We start from the raw sequence: 18,807 nt of genomic DNA, 5'->3' as shown, positions 1-18,807 counted from the left end.
ACCAGACGAATAAACAGGCTGTTCGCAACACAACCTGCGAAAGTGTACGCTCAGTGGCAGGGTCCTAACAACAGAGCTGACCCACCAAGACTGGAAACTGAAAGGTACTGGAAAGGCATATGGGAGAAGGAGGTTGCACATAAGAGCAGTGCACAATGGCTGGTGACCCTGAGAGAGGAGTACAGCAACCTCCTTGAACAGAACACATTTACCTTAACAGTGGCAGACATACAGGACAGAGTCTCAGATATGAAGAACTGGACAGCACCAGGCCCGGACATGGTCCACACCTACTGGCTAAAGAAACTCACAGCACTCCATGAGCGCCTAGCAACACAAATGAACCAGCTGCTGAGGGATGGGACTCACCTAGGATGGCTAACGGAAGGGCGAACGATCCTGATCATAAAGGATCCCTTGAAGGGTGCAGTCCGATCCAACTATCGGCCAATAACCTGTCTCTCCACAACATGGAAGCTCATGTCAGGCATCATTGCGGCTATGATAAGTGGACACATGGATCAATACATGAGCGAAGCACAGAAGGGTATTGGTAGAGATACCAGAGGAGCCAAACATCAGCTCCTGGTTGACAGAACAGTCGCACAAGACTGCAGGTCCCGATATACCAACCTGTGCACAGCCTGGATTGATTACAAGAAAGCCTATGACTCGATGCCACATACATGGATCACTGAATGCTTGGAGTTGTATAAGGTGAACAGGACCCGAAGAGCCTTCGTTGCGAACTCGATGAGGATGTGGAAAACCACACTTGAAGCCAATGGCAAGCCACTTACCCAAGTGTCCATCAAATGTGGCATATACCAAGGTGATGCACTCTCCCCACTGCTGTTCTGCATAGGACTGAACCCCCTAAGCCAAGTAATCACCAAGACAGGCTATGGATACCGCCTCAGAAATGGAGCTACGATCAGTCACCTCCTCTACATGGATGACATAAGGCTGTATGCTAAGAGCGAAAGGGACATAGACTCCCTGATCCACACAACCAGGATCTACAGCAGCAACATCGGGATGTCATTCGGGCTTGAGAAATGTAGTCGGATGGTGACTAAGACAGGAAAGGTAGTCCGCACTGAAGGGGTCTCACTCTCTGAAGGAACAATAGCAGACATTGAGGAGAGCTACAAGTACCTCAGGATACCACTAGCCAATGGCAACCTCGAACTGGCAACAAGGAAAGCGGCTACGGCCAAATACCTCCAGCGAGTGAGGCAAGTCCTAAGAAGCCAGCTCAATGGCAAGAATAATACCCGGGCAATAAACAGCTATGCCCTGCCAGTGATCAGATACCCTGCAGGAATAATAAGGTGGCCAAAGGAAGAGATTCAAACCACGGACGTTAAGACCCGAAAGCTCCTAATCATGCATGGAGGGTTCCATCCCAAATCCAGCACCGTGAGACTGTACGCAAGCCGAAAGGAAGGAGGCCGGGGACTAGTGAGTGTGAGAGCCATTGTCCAGGATAAACATCCAAGCTCCATGAATACATCAATGAGAAGGCTCCAACGGATGAGAATGTCTCAGACAATGGGGAAGATGAGGCGCTGGAAGATGGACCATCATGGGAGGACAAGCCCCTACACGGGATGTACCACCGGACCATAACTGAAGTGGCCGATCTCAAGAAGTCCTATCAGTGGCTAGAGAGGGCTGGCCTGAAGGACAGCACAGAGGCACTCATCCTGGCTGCTCAAGAGCAGGCCCTGAGCACCAGAGCCATTGAGGCCCAGATATACCACACCAGACAAGACCCAAGGTGTAGGTTGTGCAAAGAGGCACCTGAGACGATCCAACACATAACTGCAGGGTGTAAGATGCTGGCAGGGAAAGCCTACATGGAACGCCATAACCAGGTGGCTTGCATAGTCTACCGAAACATCTGTGCGGAGTATGGACTGGAAACCCCAAGGTCAAAATGGGAAACACCTCTGAAGGTGGTGGAGAATGACAGAGCGAAGATCCTGTGGGACTTCCAGATCCAGAGGCATACCAGAGGCAAGCCGTTGTAGTGGATGTAGCGGTCCCAAGTGATGGAAACATCAGAAAGAAGGAACACGATAAACTCGAGAAATACCAAGGGCTCAGAGAGGAGCTGGAGAGAGCCTGGAAGGTAAAGGTGACAGTCGTGCCTGTGGTGGTCGGAGCACTCGGGGCAGTGACCCCCAAACTAGATGAGTGGTTGCAACAGATCCCGGGAACAACATCGGACATCTCAGTCCAGAAATGTGCAGTGCTGGGAACAGCAAGGATACTGCGCAGAACCCTCAAGCTTCCTGGCCTCTGGTAGAGGACCCGAGCTGAATGAGGGACGGACACCACCCGAGGGGGGGTGAGACGAGGAATTTTTTTTATAGATTTATATATATATATATATACATATATATATTCCAGTCGCCACAAGAGGTACACGAAAGAGAATGAGGCCAGATGAATAAACAGGCTATTTGCAACACAACCTGCGAAAGTGTACATTCAGTGGCAGGGTTCTAACACCAATGTGCCGCGACACAGGGTTTGAAAAACACTGGTTTAAGACAAGATTCCATCGGAGCCATAAACTCTTTGGAAATATAAAATGAATATAAACTAGTGCTGTCAGGCGATAAAAAAGGGTGATTAATTAATTAGGGTCTATATTTAATGAATCTAATGAATCTATATTTTAATCTTATCAAAAATTACTGAGAGGACCCCTATTTTCATTTTAAATCAGTTACATTATTGAGGCAGATCAAAAGATAAAAGAAAATGTGACATTATTGTTCGGGAGGGGCCAGCCAGGCAGCCTCCTCAGCCAGGGTGCTCTGCACCTCACACCTGAGACTCGTCAGCTCATCACCCACCTGTTGCCTATATCCTCGTTTGGACTGGTACAAATTGACTCACAGACCATTCCTCAGTGCAAGTTTGTGCCGTCACCACGCCAGTGGACTCTGTTGCCATCTCCTGCAGCTTCTTGTTCCTTGTGTGGACATTTCCTTGTGGACTCCTCGTGCTTCCCCCTGAGTGACTTTGCGAAGACTCTTCAATAAAATACGCCAAGTGTTGGCTTCAACGATACCTGCCTGTTGTCATGCTATTGGGGTCACATCCAAACCCTAACAATTATAAAGTATTTTATTATTTTTCGGCAGACTTGGACAGATGCAGTCCTAGGCATTTACTTTCTGCTGTATTTGAGACTAGTCACTAGTCCGACCTGCAACCTTTAGTTTCGACCATGAAGGGGAATATCACAGTCAGAACAATTTTCTGAGCAATACAAGTACGCAACACTGAACTTGCTTCAGATAATAATCAATAAATAAAACAGACTCTTAAATCACAGTGCTGAAAGTTAGCACTTCAGAAATAACACTGTTCATCATGACAAACTACAAGTGCTGAAATACAATCAATCACTTCGAGTAGTCTACAGAGGACACATCAACTATGCCTCATACATGGGGTGTTCTCGAGTTTAGTTTGCCGAAGAGCTTTGCTATGTATGGCTTGCTCGCTATATTGCGAATGCTTTCGGTGCTTACGTCAGCTGTGGCTGCACTCGTGACTGGGTGCTTTGCATTGATATGGGAGGCTGAATTTGAGCTGCTTCGATGGTAAGCAAACTCCTTCTTGCAAATTAGGCACAACACTCTACCTTTATCAATTGTGTCGTCAGGGCATTTTTGGAATGTACATTTTCCATTCATTGTGCCAAGAACTCTCACATGCTGCTCCATTTTCACCTCTCTACTCCTCTCCGCTGCTTACAAAGCCAGCCCAACTCCAATGGGAGCCTATCAGCTTCGGCTAAACAAGCCCCAACAAAATGGCAGCCAATCAATGTCCGCTTCAGGCTGTGACTGACAGTTGTTTCCCCGCCCTAAACAACTCGAACACAGGAAGCCAATGCATAAAAAGGGTTATTAGAAAAAAAGCAACCCACCTACAAAAACAATAAAGGCAGAGATTAAAATCTAGATTAATGCGATAAAAAAACGCACTCAAGGCGATGTAATTAATTAATCGCAATTACCGCGATAATTTGACACCTCTAATATTAAACATTCTTTTTTAAATCAATTTTGTCGCAGATAATTGTTGAACCAGGTCGGAGTGATATGTCAGCCCATCAGACATATTGTATGTGGCTTCAATATTAGACATGAATTCAGCAAATAATATCGTAAAACTGAGTTAGGATAGTATCATACTATCAAAAGCAATAATTTCGTATCAATCCAGTGAGTTTTTGCTTGATGATACATCTCCAAGCAGGAAGCATATACACAATTTGCTTCACTTTGTCGCATCCAACTCAGCTCAACGTACTCAAGAAGGCATGTTTATGTTGAGTATAATAGGGTTTAATAATTCAAACCAGTGGAGGTTTGAGTGGTCACTCTCAGCCTGCTTACTAATAAAAGTTGAACACATCATGTTGTCTCAGTTCTTCTTATTTGTATAACGTAATTATAGGTGAGGAGTTTGTCATCTGAATTATTCATGTGGGGAATACATGGTTTATTCATCCGTGAGGAGAGAAACTAGAAGGGTGCCTTAAATTTAAGCAGACCAGGCCACATAAATGCTGCACCACCACCCAAGTGCAGAGTTAAAATACTGCCAAATAAGTGTTACCTAACCAAGCAGTCAATGAAAATCGTAATTGTCTTTTTTTTTTTTGGTGAAACCTCCTAAATTAAAGCCGGAGACAGGTAAATTTACTTGTGGTGGCGCTTGAAGGGAAGAATCATAAAAACATGCAACAGATGAGGACTTTTGACAGATTTGTTTTGTTTACCTTTCACATTTTATTGATTTCTAGATGCTTTTCTTGGCACTTTGCATTAGTAATTTCATGAAATGTTCTGCAATGAATAAACAAGTTAATCAAAGACAGAATGTGGTTGTTGAGTAAATAATTTGAATAAACATTGATAGATTAGATCTGACAAAGCAATTACATTGACAGATTTAATATAGCAGTTCCTTTTTTATTTATTCAATACATTGTTTAACATTTTATTTCATTTAAAGGAGGTTTTTCGTTTTTTTTTTTTTTTTTAAATCAAGGTGACCCAAATGTAAAGACAAAATGCAAAAAGAAGGGGGCCGGCACACATGGACATATGGTCATGGTCGCAAGGTAGTCTGCAATTGGTCAATGTCACATGAGCAGCCAACAACATCATCCGCAAGGGGAGAGCCTTCAGTACACTTTGGTGCGTGCCATTGTCATGCACTGACCCCAACGAGTCAATTTCTGCTTCTACAATGTCAATCATGTCGGCGCTTCGGCTGCCCTGATTTGAATAGAAATGAGGGAAGCAACTTTGATTGGCTGGCCGTCAGCTGCATTCCATCCCACAAAGGTGCAGAAAGATGCAAAGGCCCCTTATGCCCAATTTTACCTGTGCTAAATCAAGCAGAATCCCAAAAGAAAGGAAACTCCACCCGAACGCACAGTTTGACTGCGACTCGCGCTAGCCTTGCGCTGGGTAAGTAAGAGGGCCCAAAGTATCTACATGTGTCCACTCTAGATCGAGTTAAAAACACAGTTTAGAAAGTGTTAAGCAGTTAACACTGTGATAGAGATGGAGCAACCCTTAATCAGGCTTAAATCAGGTATAGGTAACTGGTGGTGGGCCCACACTCGGAGTGGTCCCTCATTATTAAAATGCTTCTTTACCACAGGGGAGAGCAATTCATTTCGCAACACATGAGAAACGGGAACACCTGTTCAGGCCCAAGCCAGCATACTAACCTGAACTTTGTCTATATTATTATTTATTTAGAAAAATAGTATTGTCTCACTTCAAGAAACTGCTATGTGTGTAGATTTGGTATGGAATGTTAAAATTACGAAATACACATTTTTAAACAAAATCACAAGTGGTCATTAAATTGTCTTGACACTTTAGGAGTGCTAACATTAATTTTGTGCACACACTGCCAACTCACATTAGCCATTCTTCGTTAGGACTCCAGAATATCGACTGTAGATAAGTGGGAAGTTTTATATTATTGACAGTGATGTATAATGATACAGCAATGACTTCTACTACACCCATTACAAATACAGTGGTGCCTCTATTTATGAAATTAATTGGTTCTGGAAGAAATTTCATAACTAGAAAATTACAGACGCGTTTTCCATGTAAATGCCCGAATCCGTTCCAAGCCCCCCCGAAATTCAGACATAAATGTTTATCCATTCCATCCATTTTCCGATCCTTATCCTCACAAGGGTGGTAGTGGGGGGGTGATTGTTAGGGTGGTTCTGTTTGTAACCAACAGGTGGCACTGTAGGGCTCTTCCTACAGTGGCACACCTGTTGATCATTGTGTCATTAGTTGGTGTTTTGTTGAAAGGACTCCCTGCTCGACGAGTCGTGTCGGGTCATTGTTGCTGTTGTGTGTGTCTCTGTGCACATGTCATGTTTTGTTTTTGTCACAGTTTTTTTTTTTTTTTTGTTTGTTTGCTGTGGTTTTTTCCTGTTTGCATTTTTGTTAAATACATCTTGGTCACTCCACCCTGCTCCTCCCTGCCTCCTGCTTTTTGGGATCCAACGACTCTACCACCACGCAAAACATAATAGTGCTGGAGCCTATCCCAGCTGTTTTAGGGCAGTAGGCGGGGGACACCCTGAACCGGTTGCCAGCCAATCTCAGGGCCCACAGAGACAAACAACATTTTCTTGTTGAGGCGTTTCGTAACATGAACATTTCCTATGAAGAGACGTTTGTAAGTAGAGGTACCAATGTATATCATTTAGAATTGGATATGTGCTGACAGAATTATCAGGCAAAAATTTCCTGGCTCTCTTCCCTCCACTGTGCTAAAATTCAGACAGCTATTGTTTGTTTTTGCTCATCTCTTTTGTGGGAAAATATTTGCTGGAGGGGTAATAAAAGCTAAATATAGCAAAGATGTCGCTAAGTTGGCAACACTGCAGACACAAATCACACCTCTTGCTTGCTACCTGACCGGCACTAGCGTCTGCACATGTCCCCATAAAATAAAAACAAAACTTTCAAAATAAAAGCACACATATTATGGGTTGCTTTGACTTCATGGTCACTCTTTTGGCCGGTCAGAGACTGTGGGTGGACTTGATATGGCCCTCAGGCTGTACTTTGCCCAGGTCTACTCGACCACATTCGGTTTGAATTGTATTGCTACCGATGATCACTAGTTGTCAGACATTTTGTAGTTCTCAAATCAGCTCATCTCCTGAGAGAAGAATGCCACCAGGAAGCTACGTTAATATTTCATGGTGAAATGTCATGCAATATTTACTTTAGCCTTAGCCTGAGATTGAAAGTAAATGGCAAGGCTTTTTCACTGTATTGGGATTGGGGAATGTGTATTCCATTCAGAGGTATAGTGTCGAGCGTTTGTTTCCATTGTTTGGTTGCTTTCGTCAAAGAGCACACAAAATATAAAATTCTGCACTCTGTTGTCAGATAGTCTACTTGCAATTTACTTGCTTTAAACTTGTACAATAGTACCCAGCTGGTAGTTAGGAAAGATCAAACGAAGCATACCATACGAAGCTGACCTTTTGTCAGGTTCCGGTTTTATCTGGAAAGAATAGAATCCCACAAACATAGACGAGCAAAAAGAAATAACACAATATTTATTATTGAAAAATGCAATGGTGACAAAGTACAACAAAAGCCACTTGCAACAAAAAGGCACGATGAAATAAAAAGAAGAAAAAGCGCTTGCAAACGGCAAGGAGAACAAATAGGGCATAACCACTTGTCACAAAATAAGACAATGAAGTCCAATTTACATGTAACCAAATTAGTGAGACAAACAACAACGACAAAAACTACTTCCACAAGAGAAATAAGCATGAGAATGAGAGAGCTATGAAACATAAGATAAGATAAGAAGATAAGAAAAAACTTTATTTGTCTCACAAAGGAGAAATTCCCAATTTACAGCAGCAAAAATTGTGAAAGGGAGAAATAAATATCCATCCATCCATTTTCTGATCTGCTTAATCCTCACAAGGGTTGCGGGGGTGCTGGAGCCTGCCGTCTTCGGGCAGCAGGCAGGGGACACCCTGAACCGGTTGCCAGCCAATCGCAGGACACAAAGAGACGAACAACCATCCATGCTCACACCCACACTGAGGGACAATTTAGAGTGTTGAATCAGCCTTCCATGCATTTTTTTCTGGAATGTGGGAGGACACCAGAGTACCTGGAGAAAGCCCACGCAGGCCAGGGAGAACATGCAAACTCAACACAGGGAGGCCAGAGCTGGAATTGAACGCGGTACCTCTGCACTGTGAAGTTGACACGCGAACCATGAGTAAATATAAATTATAAAATATAAATATAAGCATATTCAAAATTGGTGAGTGGGGATGAGTCCAGGTTTTCAGGTTTTCTGCCAACTGCTATCAATAGCCTGATAGCAGTTGGCAGGAACGAGTGGCGGTACCTCTCCTTCTTGCAGCAAGGGTGTATCAGTCTCTGGCTGAAGGAGCTGCCCAGTGCTGTCAGGGTGGCTTGGAGGGGGTGGGAGGGTCTGTCCATTCTAGCTTTTAGCTTAGCTAGCATCCTCCTGTTGCCCACCTCCTCCAGAGTGTCCAGCGAGCTTCCCAGCACAGAGCTGGCCTTCCTGACCTGTCGGTCCAGTCTCTCTCTGTCCCGGGCTGAGATGCTGCCTGACCAGCAGACTATGCCATAATGCAGTGTTTTTCAAACCCTGTGCCGCAAGCTATTGTCAGGTGTGTCGTGGGAAATTATCCAATTTGTAGGTATGCCTGTGCGGTCTATTGCCTGTCATAGTAATCATGTAGTACTCATCCATACCTGTAGGTAGCAGCAGCAGCTATCTTATTGCCTTGTACTTTGAGACACGCGATGTTTCTGGCGCGAGGCAATACTCAACTCAACTCACTTGTATTTATAGAGCACTTTCAAACAGCCATTTCTGCATACAAAGTGCTGTACATGGAGCAACTAACATATTCAACAATAAAGCAGTAATCAGTATACAAAGATGGTCGTAGGCACCAAACAGTAAAACTAACAATGAAAGCTATCGTTTATTTGGATGTACTTTTACCGGAGGTGCAATGGCACCAATTCCATTGTGCTTGGTATGTGGTGAAAAGCTCTCCAACAGCGCTATGCTCCCAAATAAGCTTAAACTCCATCTCCAAACAAAACACCCTTCACTTCGAAACAAAAATATGGAGTTATTTGTTTGCCTGCGTGAATACACGGAGAAACAAGCAACATGGATGAGAAAAACCGCAAAGGTAAATGAGAGAGCCTTGAAAGCAACCATGTCGTTGAACATGTGGCCAAATCAAAAAAGTCCTAGTGGCAGAGCAATTAATACTTCCCGCCTGCAAATCCATTGTAAATGAGATGTTAGGACCCGAAGCGGCTAAGTAAATAGCTTGACCACTGTAAAAACTAAAAACAGAAAGACTGAGAGCTGTGGAGGAAGAGCTTCATGCCACAATTTGGCAGTCTGTCTCCACGTCTTCTTTGGCCTCCCTCTCATCCTCTTTCCTCCCTCTGGTATCCAGTCCATGGCCACACTTGCCGGTCTCTCTCTTGGCAGTCGGAGTATGTGCCCAATCATTCTCCTTCTCCTTTCAGAGACGATGTATGACAGTGCAGCTACCCCTGCCCTCCTCATCACATCCTCAGTGATGTGGTCGCTCCATGAGATCCTCAGGATGGATCTCAGGCAACGACGATGAAAGACATTAACTTGTTGGCAATATTGGCTGTCTTCATCCATGTTTCACAGGCGTAAATCACTGTTGGGATGACCACTGACATATAGAGGCGTAGCTTGGTAGCCGTAGTGATGGCTTTCGATGACCCGATGTTGCGGAGGTGTTGAAACACTCCTGCAGCTTTACCAAGTCTACTCTTGACGTCTTTCTCCACATCACCTGTATTTGAGATGTTACTCCCAAGATATGTGAAGCTGTCAATGTACTCTATGTCGTGTTGGTGTAGATTGAGTGGTTGAAGGTGTTGGTGCTGTCCAAGGCCATGGCCTTGGTCTTTTCCTGGCTTATTCATAAACCGACCTTAACTCCGTGCTCATGCAGATTGTTAGTCAACTGCCAGAGTGACTTCACAGAGCCAAATCGTCTGCAAATTCCAGGTCAGCTAGTCTCCCCCTTCCCCACTTGATACCAACTTTTTCCCCTGTGATGGACTTCCTCATCACAGTCAATTGCAATGATGAAGAGCAGATGTGACAGAATGCAACCCTGTCTTACACCAGTGACAATGTCAAAATCATCAGTTGTGCCACTGTTGGTTTTGACACGACAAGTTGAGTTGTAGTACAATGACCTTAAGATGTTGATGCACTTGAGGGGTACACCATATAGCTGGATGATCTGCCACAGTGATTCCCGGTGGACGCTGTCGAAGGCTTTCTTGAAATCGATATAGTTGATCTTGAGTGGTATCTGAAGTTCTTGGCACTGCTCGATTTTTCGAATAGTAAGGATCTGTTTGGAGCAAGACCTTCCCTTCCTGAAGCCAGATTGCTCTTCCCTGATGATTTTATCCACTTCGTCTTTAAGGCGATGGAGTAGAACACTGCAGAAGACTTTGCCGGGGATTGACAGCAGTGTAATGCCCCGTCAGTTATTGCAGTCTGCGAGGTTTCACTTCTTAGGCAGCGTGACAATGACCCCAAGTTTCCAGTGGGCAGGAACCTCTTCAGCATGCCAAATCAGATTGAACAGGTAGGTAAGGCTCTCCACAACAGCGTCTTGGCCATGCTTCAACAATTCGGCAGCTATCTCATCGAGTCCCGGTACCTTGTTGTTCTTAAGGCCCTTGATTGCTCTGGCAACCTCAGTCTAGGATATCTCTTCTGATGTAATGTTTAGAGTTGGAGCTGGTGTATCCTGATCGAAATTGAAGAGCATGGGAGGCATTGCTTGGTTGAGAACTTCCCTAAAGTGTTCCACCCATCTTGCTTCTTGCTCCTCGTTGCTTAGGAGTGTCCTGCCATCCTTGCTCCTGATTGGCATGCTAGAGCTGCTCCTGGAGTTGGTTAGCTCCCGCACGATCTAGTATAGGGTCGTTGTGTTGTTCTTCTCTGCTGCTTCCTGTGCTTCTCTTGCTTTCTCCTCGAGCCACTGTCATTGTTGGTACCCCTCTTTCTGCCTACAACTGTTTCTGCAGTTTCAGCGATGGCACAAGAGAACATACTCCATTGTTCCTCAATGGTTGCAAGGTGTTGTGGTACCTTGAGCTTCTTACTCAACTCCTCACAGAAGCTTTCTGAGATGTTGTTATTCTTCAGCTTGTCCACTGCGTAAGGTCTCTTGGGCTGCACCTTTTTCACCTTCTTCAGCTTCAGCTTGATTTTACCCACCACAGGAAAGTGGTCTGAACCCACATCTGCACCTCTGTGGGGGCGAACGTCTAGCAATGACGAGCGCCACCTTGTGTTGGCGCAGATGTAGTCCAGTTTGTTCCGGGTCCCGCCACCAGGTGAAACCCAGGTCATTTTGTGGATCCTCTTGTGCTCAAAAAAGGTGTTGCCAATGCTGAGGCCATTGGTACTTGTGAGCATCAACAGTCTCTCCCTGTTGTCGTTCGTGGAACTTGCAGACCCATGTGATCCAACTGTGGCATTAAAGCACCTTCTGTCGCTATCCAGTTTTACCGTTGAAGTCTCCAATCAGCATCTTGATGTCATAACTGGGGATCTCCTCAAGCACGGTCTGGAGCAGGTTGTAGTCTTTATCTTATCTATATATGTCTTCATCTTCCTCTGAGGCAACTTCGGTTGGGGCATAGACTTGCACGATGGTTACTTTGGCATATCTGGTGTAGAGCCTTGCTGTGATAATCCGTTCATTCACCGGCTTCCATCCAACCAATGCTTGTGCACTGCTGGAGAGAATGATGCCGACTCCATGGGAATGGTGATCTTGCTTCCCAAAGTACAGAAAAGTTGTTCCGTCAACCATGAGGCGCCCCTGCCCCGTCCACCTCATTTCACTAATGCCTAAGATGTCTAGACGATAGTCCCTCATATTCTTCAGCACCTGGTCCATGCGACAAGACTGGAACATTGTGCGCACATTCCAGGTGCCTGCCTACTCTGGTGTTGGTCTTGGTTCTGAGAATCGGGGTCATCAGGGGTCTGGCTTCCTGCTGGATTTCACCCGGCCCTGTCATGGATTCATTCAAAGATGTGCCGTCTCTTCTTCACCGTGATTTACCGGAATGGCTTCCTCTCGTTGTTTCTGTGACAGGTTTTTGTTTTACAGGGTGAGGTTGTTAACTTCACGCCCAACCCCCAACCTGGAGGACCAGTTGGATGCAGTTTAACGTCATACCCAGGACATGAGTGAAAATAAATATGAAAGATTATAAACTATTGGATTGATTTTGATTTGATTCCTATTCAAGGTGTTATAATACAATGTTCAATGCTAAAAACGCTTCTAATAATGATATTACACTTTAATTGTTAAAATAAGCTTTTTCCGCATTTTCACCTAGTGGTGTGCCGCAGGATTTTTTTCAATGAAAGAAATGTGCCTTGGCTTGTAAAATATTTAAAAAAACACTGCCATAATGGATAGCTGAAGCCACCACAGAGTCTTAGAAGGTCTTAAGGAGTGACCCCTGAACCCCAAAAGACATCAGTTTTCTGAGTCGTAAGAACCTTCCTGATATGAGCCTCCATGTTGGTAGACCGGTCTAGTTTATTGTTGAGAAGAACACAGAGGTAATTGTAGGAGGTCACCCTCTCTATGTCCGTACCCTGGATGTTCATCAGTGCAGGTGAGGACTGCACTGATAAACAACCACCTCCTTATGGTCATACCGTGAAAACCAGGGGTGCCCAACCAGTCAATCGTGATTCACTGGTAGCCCGTGAACTGGTCCCAATGGAACACCCTCCACTGAAACACAAAACTAAATCAGAACCAGTAACCCCCCAGCTCCCTCTATCAACAGACGCCGCCTGGTGCATCATCGTCCGTCTGCAACCCGTCAACAGCACCAGGCTGAGCACACCGTCTGAGGAGGTTGAACGGCTGATGAGCGGTAGTTGAAGGTTCCTCGCTGGGGTAGGTCATGAGACCCCCCAGAAACCCTGGGAACTCATGCTCCAAAGAAAGAATGCTGGTGTTAGAACTAGAGTCGGCTTGTCATGATCTGACCCGGGAGGAGCTGGAAGGTTTTCCCTTAATTGTACAGTGGACTCAGGTTTGTCCTTACGTTTTCTCCTCTCTTTATGTCTCTCATGTGTTTCCTTTTTCTTTTTGCCGTTTGTTCTGTCCACATTTGTCTCCATAGTCCTTCCTGACCTATTCTTTGTCTTGGCTTTTCTTAGAAGATGATGCGGGAGAGTCGAGATATGGAGCGCACCCAACCTCAGCTGAATTGAAACAACGTGCATTGCAGAACGTATTTCAATTTTCTAGGATCAGTTTGTCCCAAGCGATGTCCGGGTTGGGTAATTTTAGCCATGGTGACCCTAACACTTAGGGAGCCACTCAAGACGGCATGATAAAGAACCTCCTCTGATCTATAGCCCATTTACTTCTTTGAGCTTTTCAATTAGGCAACCTAACATTCCCACAACACAGGGATCAACAAAACAGTCATCGTCTTTACCATGACAGGCCGATACAAAGTCCACATCACAGCAGATGCTGCACCGATCCACTCGTCGATCTCCCGCTCCCTGCTGCCCTCACTCATGAACAAGGCCCCAAGATACTCAAACTCCTCCTGGCCAGGCAAAAGACTCAAAATAAAAGCAACCTTGGAACTATCCTGTGACTATATGGAAGGTTGATATTGAAAAATCAGGGTACATTGCTGAATAACTTGATCCAGTGTTCCTTAACCTTGTTAGAGGTACCAAACGCAACCGGTTCATTTGCAGATTCACCGAACCCTTAGTGAAAAATAAAAATACCATTCAAGAAGTGTTCCTTCACGTTTGCCGGTGCGAGACAAGAGTTGCTCAACTTGGCATGACAAATCAAGCAGATAGGACGCTGAGTCCTATCAAGTTCCGTGATGCATGTGAATCAATGTTGTACATATTCGCCCGACCACTTTCTTTTTTTGCTCGACGTGGCATGTGTTAAAACATTAAAAAATAATAATAATCACACTCCATACTATCATGACAGTCAGACGATGACTGAGCAAACTAAATTTCCCGCATTTGGGTTATCCGTCATAATGGCAGCTGGGTTCCAGGATCCATCCTGACGGCAGTTGCTCGGGGACCCGAGAGCAACGCCCCTCGGATACCCAAATGCTCGACCCGAGTCCCTAAATCCTCAAACCAATGGGCCAGCAAGATGACTGCGTTACAGCACTCGGCAAGAGCGTTTTTCTGCTGTCCCACCAGTCATCTTTGGCTGGCCAAAACTTTCAGAATCGTATCCAAGTCTACGGGATCTATGGTCGAATTATTCTGTCAGGTTACGGTTTTACCCAGAAAGAATAGGATCCCACAAAGTAGACAAGGATAATGAAATAACAAGAGACTTATCAAAAAACGCAATGCCGACAATGTACAACAAAAGCCACTGGCAACAGAGAGCCGGAACCCCCCCCCCCAACAAACAAAAAAACACTTACAACCGGCAAAGAGGATAAATCCCAAAGGTGTCTTGCTTTAAGCTGTTACCAATGAAGAGGCAACAGCTCCTATTCCCTTTAAACGAGGTCTCCAGCCATGAGTAGATATTTGTGCATTTGTATTGGTGACATGTGGTCGTACTCTTCATACATTGACATTTATTATCCATCCATCCATTTTCCGAACCGCTTGATCCTCACTAGGGTCGCGGGGGGTGCTGGAGCCTATCCCAGCCGTCTCCGGGCAGTAGGCGGGGGACACCCTGAATCAGTTGCCAGCCAATCGCAGGGCACACAGAGACGAACAACCATCCACGCCCACACTCACACCTAGGGACAATTTAGAGCGTCCAACCAGCCTGACATGCATGTTTCTGGAATGTGGGAGGAAACCGGAGCCCCCGGAGAAAACCCACGCAGGCCCGGGGAGAACATGCAAACTCCACACAGGGAGGCCGGAGCTGGAATCGAACCCGGTACCTCTGCACTGTGAAGCCGACGTGCTAACCACTAGACTACCGGGCCGCCCCACATTTATTATTATTATTATTATTATTTACCTTTGTGCTGGTCGCTGAAGTAGCTGAAGTAAGCCGGGCATGGTATTGTGACCACTTCTCCCACACTGGCCAAGGGCCAACAGGCAACAATGTCCCACATGCCTTGGCAACCTAGCACACAGACAAAACAAATATAAATCAATCATACAATGACGAATAACACACAAACCTACCGCCACAATGTTTAAAAAAAAATGGCTAAACATCGCTCCCACTGCAAATATTGCCCTCTCAAGATTTTTCCATTTTAATCATTACAACAATAGCTTTATGGAGGCTTTTATCTTAGATTAGACCTTCGTTTTCAGTAAATTGCAGCACACTACTGGAAATCACAGAAATATTGATCCAAAGAGAAGAGTCTGACTGAATACAAGCAGGCTTGCACTAACCATGGCAACAAAACAACTATTGAGACTTTGGTGTCTGCAGGAGTCCTTGAAAGACGATATGAATTGCTCCATTCTGAATTGTGTCCTTTTAAAACGCAGCTATCACTTCATGTTAACATTCATATCCAGATGTCTACTACGAGTGAATTTATTCAGTGAAGAGGCCTTCACCCGCCACTTATCTGACCTTGATTTGTACACATCGTTGATCTGTTTCCAAGAAATGAAGTGCCGTCTGAGGTCACCTCTCCGATGTGCTAAGTATATGGTTTTTGAGTGAAAACATACTTGCACGGCTCTGCACTTATGCAACACGTTATAAATAGCTGTCACAGCGTATCTGCAATGATAAAGCACCTGATGTATTTTTCTCTCTGTGATGAGACCGATATTGATTGAACTGTGTGTATGATATTTTATTGTAAAAACTAAAACCCACAATAGTTTGGCAACCCCTGCACTATCTAAGGCTGGTAGCCCAAAATGAGTCCACTTTTATTGTCCCGCAAATTGCCAGAGTAAAATTCACTACTGAACTTCACACAGGCACAAAATTTTGGAGGGCTTTTTGCTGTTTGCTGCAGTTAATGTCCATCCATCCATGCATTATCCGAACCGCTTATCCTCACGGGGGTTGCATGCGTGCTGGAGCCATTCACACTCCCAGTTCCACCTAGGGACAATTTTGAATGTTTCATTAACCAACGGTGCATGTTTTTGGAATGTGGGAGGAAACCAGTATACCCGGAGAAACCCCACGCAGGCATGGGGAGAACATGCAAATTTCATCTGTGCTGTATGTTGCACATACATCACATTTGACAATAAAGTTGTACTTGATACTTGATACTTGATGCAAAGCCGGGATCGAACCCACGACCTCTGCACTGCGAGGTCAACGCTTTAACCAGTTAAACACCGTGCTGCTCGCTGGAGTTAACAATTAGTTTGTCATGACTTTATGACACTAGTGCCTACACTCAAGATCATATGAACCAGTAAGTAATTACTGGGAGGAGATTTAAAAAAAAAATCCGATGTGCGTGGGTCACTTCGGTTCTCCACCAATTACACACTCAGACACAGGGTTATTGGTTCCGAGTTAGGAGTTAAGGATAGGGGTTAAGATTTTAAAATTAGGTTTTAGATATTTATGATTCGGGTTAGGGTTTGTGGAAAATGGTTTGGGGCTTGGGTTAGGAGTAGAATTGGGTTTGGGTTTGGATTTAAGGTTAGGATTTCAGGTTAGTGATTGTTTTTATATTTTTAGAGGTTGAAGTGGATCAGAGTAGGAATGTGCATGTGAATTTTGGTTTTAGTTTTCAGTGCCTTCCCGGGAATTGAGGATCACAGAAAAAAATAGTCTGTGAGTCTTTGTTTGAAAAGACCAGCATCTCAACGTTGTACCTGCTCTCCTTTTCATTTTGTGAAGAAAGAGCATGTCACCCGTATACGCGCATTGAACTTTATGCTAATGTGTTTGCTGCTTGCATTGCGACAAGCCACCCGATATAATATTGGGTGCCAGGCACCACAAGAATATCAGATATTGTTTTTGAGTTGGAGACACCACACTTTTAGTCTTAGTCAAACTCTATTAAACCAGTTTTGTCATTAAGCTATACTGAGCGCCTATGGAGAGGAAGACATTACGGTCAGATAAGCCAAGATATTAGGGCCCTTCTTCTAATCTTTGCAGATAATGGTAACACTAAATATTGGCGTGTTTTGCATTTGCAGCTCAAAATAGTTATTCATATAGTCAGGAGCCAAGGACATTTTCACATTGTATCACGTTATGCTACAAGAGCAGCAGCTGCAGCTCCAGCCAAAGGTATGATGTTACTAAAATAATCTGTGTCTGTTAAAATTAAGAAATAATCAATAATTTGTTTTTTTCTGTTATAATAATAATAATAATTCATGTTTGTTTGGATTTAAAGGAGCGACTAAGAGGTGTTTTGGAATTGGTAAAGTGCAGTGCCATCGTCTTCCCAAAATGAGAATTTTCCTGAAGCTGCAATTCATGGAAAGGGTTGGAAATGGTGTGAATTTAATTATAATAGCTTCATCTTGGGGGGGCAGAGCCGGCTTGCCACTAGTCAAGACAGATCAGGTTTCACATTGGTTAGACCACAAGATTATTGCTTTCATGGTTTTCGCTTACATGATCACAACATACTGTTCCAGCCGAAATGTTTCAGTGACAGACGTTTTTTGGACCAAAACTGAAGATGCACTTTGGATATTCCTAGTTTTTGCTTCACAGACCTGATGTGACATTGCTAGATGTGCTGTTCTCGCAGCGCTCCCTCTCCAGCTCGATCTCGTTCACAATATCGCACATCTGCAGAGACAACACCTGTGGGAGAGAAGAGCATACAGTTAAAGCAGGGATGCAGTAGGCTCCTGCAAGTTGATGCAGCAAAAGGGGTGGCTTGTGGTCTGAGGTGTTTTACCCATTTACTCATAAAAAAGTAAATTCATAAATGTGTTGTAGCTCTTCTTAAGTGAAATTGATAGGATCAAGGTGGGGTTCAGCATCCCAGCGCTCCGAACTGGCTGGATGGAATGTCAGCTCCATAATTGGAAAAATGAGGCGATAGTAAGTAATTCAGTGAAGATACTGCGATTCAAAATTTCAATCTCAGCTGCATGCTTTAGCAACTAGCCAATCAAAATGCACACAATTCACACTGGAAAAAAAAATCACACAGGAAAACAAGTTTCGGGGTTTAAACAAAAGGAAACCAGCTGCTTTATAAGTATTTATTCTCAGCCACGTCTTCTCTCAGTAGCAACCCACATTTTCCTTGACTGACAATTGATCTTTTATAGTAGAAAAAAAAATCCTCGTTTCACCCCTCGGGTGGTGTCCGTCCCTCATTCAGCTCGGGTCCTCTACCAGAGGCCAGGAAGCTTGAGGGTTGCTGTTCCCAGCACTGCGCTTTTCTGGACTGAGATGTCCGATGTTGTTCCCGGGATCTGTTGCAACCACTCATCTAGTTTGGGGGTCACTGCCCCGAGTGCTGCGACCACCACGGGCACGACTGTCACCTTTACCTTCCAGGCTCTCTCCAGCTCCTCTCTGAGCCCTTGGTATTTCTCGAGTTTCTCGTGTTCTTTCTTTCTGATGTTTCCATCACTTGGGACCGCTACATCCACTACAACGGCTTTCCTCTGCCCTTTATCTATGATCACGATATCTGG

The 18,807-nt window shown here is 44.6% G+C and overlaps 1 protein-coding gene across 2 annotated transcripts in view; it reads right to left on the bottom strand.

Moving 5' to 3' along the window:
* The window catches only part of vipr1b (vasoactive intestinal peptide receptor 1b), a 49,967-nt gene extending 32,008 nt beyond the window's left edge, over positions 1–17,959 (bottom strand). Inside the window, exons 1-3 of one of the 2 annotated variants that reach the window (XM_086102340.1) lie at positions 17,869–17,959; positions 15,206–15,316; positions 11,891–11,893 (exon numbers count right to left, since the gene is read on the bottom strand). In XM_086102340.1, the coding sequence (XP_085958466.1) occupies positions 11,891–11,893; positions 15,206–15,316; positions 17,869–17,944 (190 nt within the window). In that variant the 5' untranslated portion in view covers positions 17,945–17,959. The remainder of the gene's footprint in view (positions 1–11,890; positions 11,894–15,205; positions 15,317–17,868) is intronic. The other variant, XM_086102339.1, reaches the window with a different exon arrangement.
* Positions 17,960–18,807: the final 848 nt, after the last annotated feature.

This window comes from Hippocampus guttulatus, chromosome 21, assembly GCF_054856545.1.
Source record: "Hippocampus guttulatus isolate MCC_2025c chromosome 21, RoL_Hgut_1.0, whole genome shotgun sequence".
Taxonomy (NCBI): domain Eukaryota; kingdom Metazoa; phylum Chordata; class Actinopteri; order Syngnathiformes; family Syngnathidae; genus Hippocampus; species Hippocampus guttulatus.
The sequence above is the reverse complement of the archived record's forward strand: the minus strand, read 5'-3'. Positions and strand labels throughout refer to the sequence as shown.